The sequence below is a fragment of the Dipteris shenzhenensis genome, chromosome 16, assembly GCF_047967505.1.
Source record: "Dipteris shenzhenensis isolate YYH24624 ecotype China chromosome 16, Dip_SZ_1.0, whole genome shotgun sequence".
Taxonomy (NCBI): Eukaryota; Viridiplantae; Streptophyta; class Polypodiopsida; order Gleicheniales; family Dipteridaceae; genus Dipteris; species Dipteris shenzhenensis.
In genome coordinates, this window is record NC_141611.1 from 13468874 (window position 1) to 13471196 (window position 2323).

At 46.8% G+C, this 2323-nt stretch overlaps 1 protein-coding gene across 1 annotated transcript; it reads left to right on the top strand.

The window, feature by feature from the left end:
- Positions 1–350: 350 nt before the first annotated feature.
- On the top strand, positions 351–1946 carry LOC147892583 (uncharacterized). The gene is made up of 3 exons (XM_087387664.1): positions 351–540; positions 810–885; positions 981–1946. Exons 1-3 carry the CDS (start codon positions 499–501, stop codon positions 1796–1798), a joined length of 936 nt encoding a protein of 311 aa, XP_087243790.1. The 5' UTR covers positions 351–498; the 3' UTR covers positions 1799–1946.
- Positions 1947–2323: the final 377 nt, after the last annotated feature.

Below are 2323 nucleotides of genomic sequence, written 5' to 3' on the forward strand. Positions count from 1 at the left end.
TAGAAGAGAATAACCCGAAGGCAAAGAAGGTTTTGCTAAAAGTAGAAGAGAATTACGCATTTCGAAGCGGGCCTCGAAGTTGGCGATAATGAGGTGCAGTGTGGGAGGCAATGGAAGGTCCGGTGGTCGATGGGGTGAGCCAGGATTCGCCAAAACTGTCTTCGCTTTCGCCATAGATTACGTCTGGATTCTGAGGGAGCGCCTACTGAATTCTCGATCAGGAAGACGGGGATTGATTTGTCAATGCCTTGGATTCTGCTCTTTTTTTCCGCGGCGTTTAGCTGTCCTCCATCATTACTCTACGAGCAATACGGATCTCCTGAGTCCTTCCAGTTCTTCATCATCATCATCATCACCACCACCTTGAAGCACCTTCTTCTTCTTCGTCTTCTTCTTTAAGCCCCCTCGGTATTTTCTTGCTGCATTTTCTCTCAAGCTAGTCAAGCTACCTAGCTAGCATCTCGATCTCCTTTGCCATTGCTGGGCGATGTTGTAGCCATGAAGAACGTGGACTCTGTCAAATCCTTCACCAAATTAGAGGTTTTTCTGCTCCTCTTTCTCCGTGCATACACTACTTCCATTGCGCCGCTTAGGAATCGTTGCAGATAAGTAGTTGTCCCTTCGTCGGAACGAGCCTCCAAAAATGAAAATCGCCACTTTCCCAAGCAGTTCTTACTTAGAAAACGTGTTTGTGTTACTCGCGCGTTTGGCTTGCTATTTTGTAACTGCCCAACCCGTTGTTTGCACAGATCCAACAAACCTTGCCTTGGCAAAAGCATTTTTCACTAAATTTCGTTGTTTCTTTCCAGACCGTAAACCTCAAAATTATCATCCATTGCGAAGGATGCCGGAGGAAAATTAAGAGGATCATCAAAGAAACAGACGGTATTAGCTCTTGTGTCTCCTTTCCTTGTCCAGATTGCGTTGCTTCTTGATGCGACCACAATACGTTAGCTGATTTGGTTTTCGTTTGAGGGCAGGTGTTGAGACAGTCACCATCGACTCGGAGACTGGAAAGGCCACCGTGACGGGGGCTGTGGACGCCAAGACGTTGATACAAAGGCTGGAGAAGTCCAAAAAGAAAGCGGAGCTCTGGCCATCTGGTGCAGGAGGAAAACCTGCAAACCAGCCAAATCAGCCAAAGGCAGCCAACGATGATAAAGAAAAGGACAGCAACAGCAGCAGCACCAAGAAGAAGAACAACATCAGCAGCAGCAGCAGCAACAACAACAATAACAACAACAACAAGGACAAAAGCTCCACGTCCAGCAACAATGATAAAGAAAAGAAGGACAACAACAGCAGCAGCAACAACAACAAGAAGAACATCAGCAGCAGCACCAGCAACAACAACAACAACAACAATAACAAGGACAAAAGCTCGACGTCCAGCAACAGCAACAATGACAAGAAGAGCAAGGCCGCGAAGGAGAAATCAAAGGGGGGTGAAACTGAAGGGGAGAGCAAAGCAAGCAAGGAAAGTAACAAGGGGGCTGGAGAAAGTGGAAACAATGCAGCAGCAACAAGCAACGGTGTTGGTGCACAGAAAGGTGGAGGCAAAAAGGGAGGTGATGGTGGTGCGAATGGCAATAGCATTGCCATTGCTGATGTTGTTGATAATGCTAACGAAGCTGGCGGTGCCTCTCGTATCCGTGAAGCAAGCTCTACCACGAGCATTACAAACAAGAACATGGCAACCCTCCCCTCAGTTTCGTTTCAAATCAGCAATTCCGAGCCCGCAGACTATGCTACTAACATGTTCAGTGACGAAAACGCTAACAATTGCCACATCATGTAGTTCCACATCTCATCCTCTCTTTTGGCTGCTGTGTTGAAGTAGAAAAGGCGAGCCTTCTATCATCAGGGGGGGTTCTTCCTCACCGTGTGTTTGGCCTTGTAAAATCCATGTTGGCGACGAAATCGGAAGATTTCTGCAGTGCTAAGCCTGTTAACCGTGTTTTATAGTGTACTTGTAGAGTTCTGTTAATTATTTGTAGTGGGTGTTTTGTGTGTGTGTGTGGGCGTACACTCCATTTTTGCTTGCTTTCGTGAGTCAACCGTAGATCCAGAATTTGAAAGCTTGGAGTTGTATTTCTGAACCGAATGCGACAGATGATGTTACGCTTTGTCTGAGACGTCCCTTGTTAAATTCGTTTCCTCACGAATCCTAGTTTCCTACAGGTTGGGCTTTCTTACGCTGCATTGGATATTGGGCCTCGGTGCGTCTGCTATGCCATTACTGATAGAAGCGAGGAACAAGGGACGAGGCTTGGCATTATTGGCCTGTCACTTGTTACCTCGAAGCCTAAGTAAGGATGGCAAA

Excerpts from the sequence above, each read along its gene's own strand:
- LOC147892583 (XM_087387664.1), top strand. The coding sequence starts at position 499 with ATGAAGAACGTGGACTCTGTCAAATCCTTCACCAAATTAGAG. Across the intron at positions 541-809 it reads AATCCTTCACCAAATTAGAG|ACCGTAAACCTCAAAATTAT; the intron begins GTTTTTCTGCTC and ends GTTTCTTTCCAG. Across the intron at positions 886-980 it reads GATCATCAAAGAAACAGACG|GTGTTGAGACAGTCACCATC; the intron begins GTATTAGCTCTT and ends GTTTGAGGGCAG.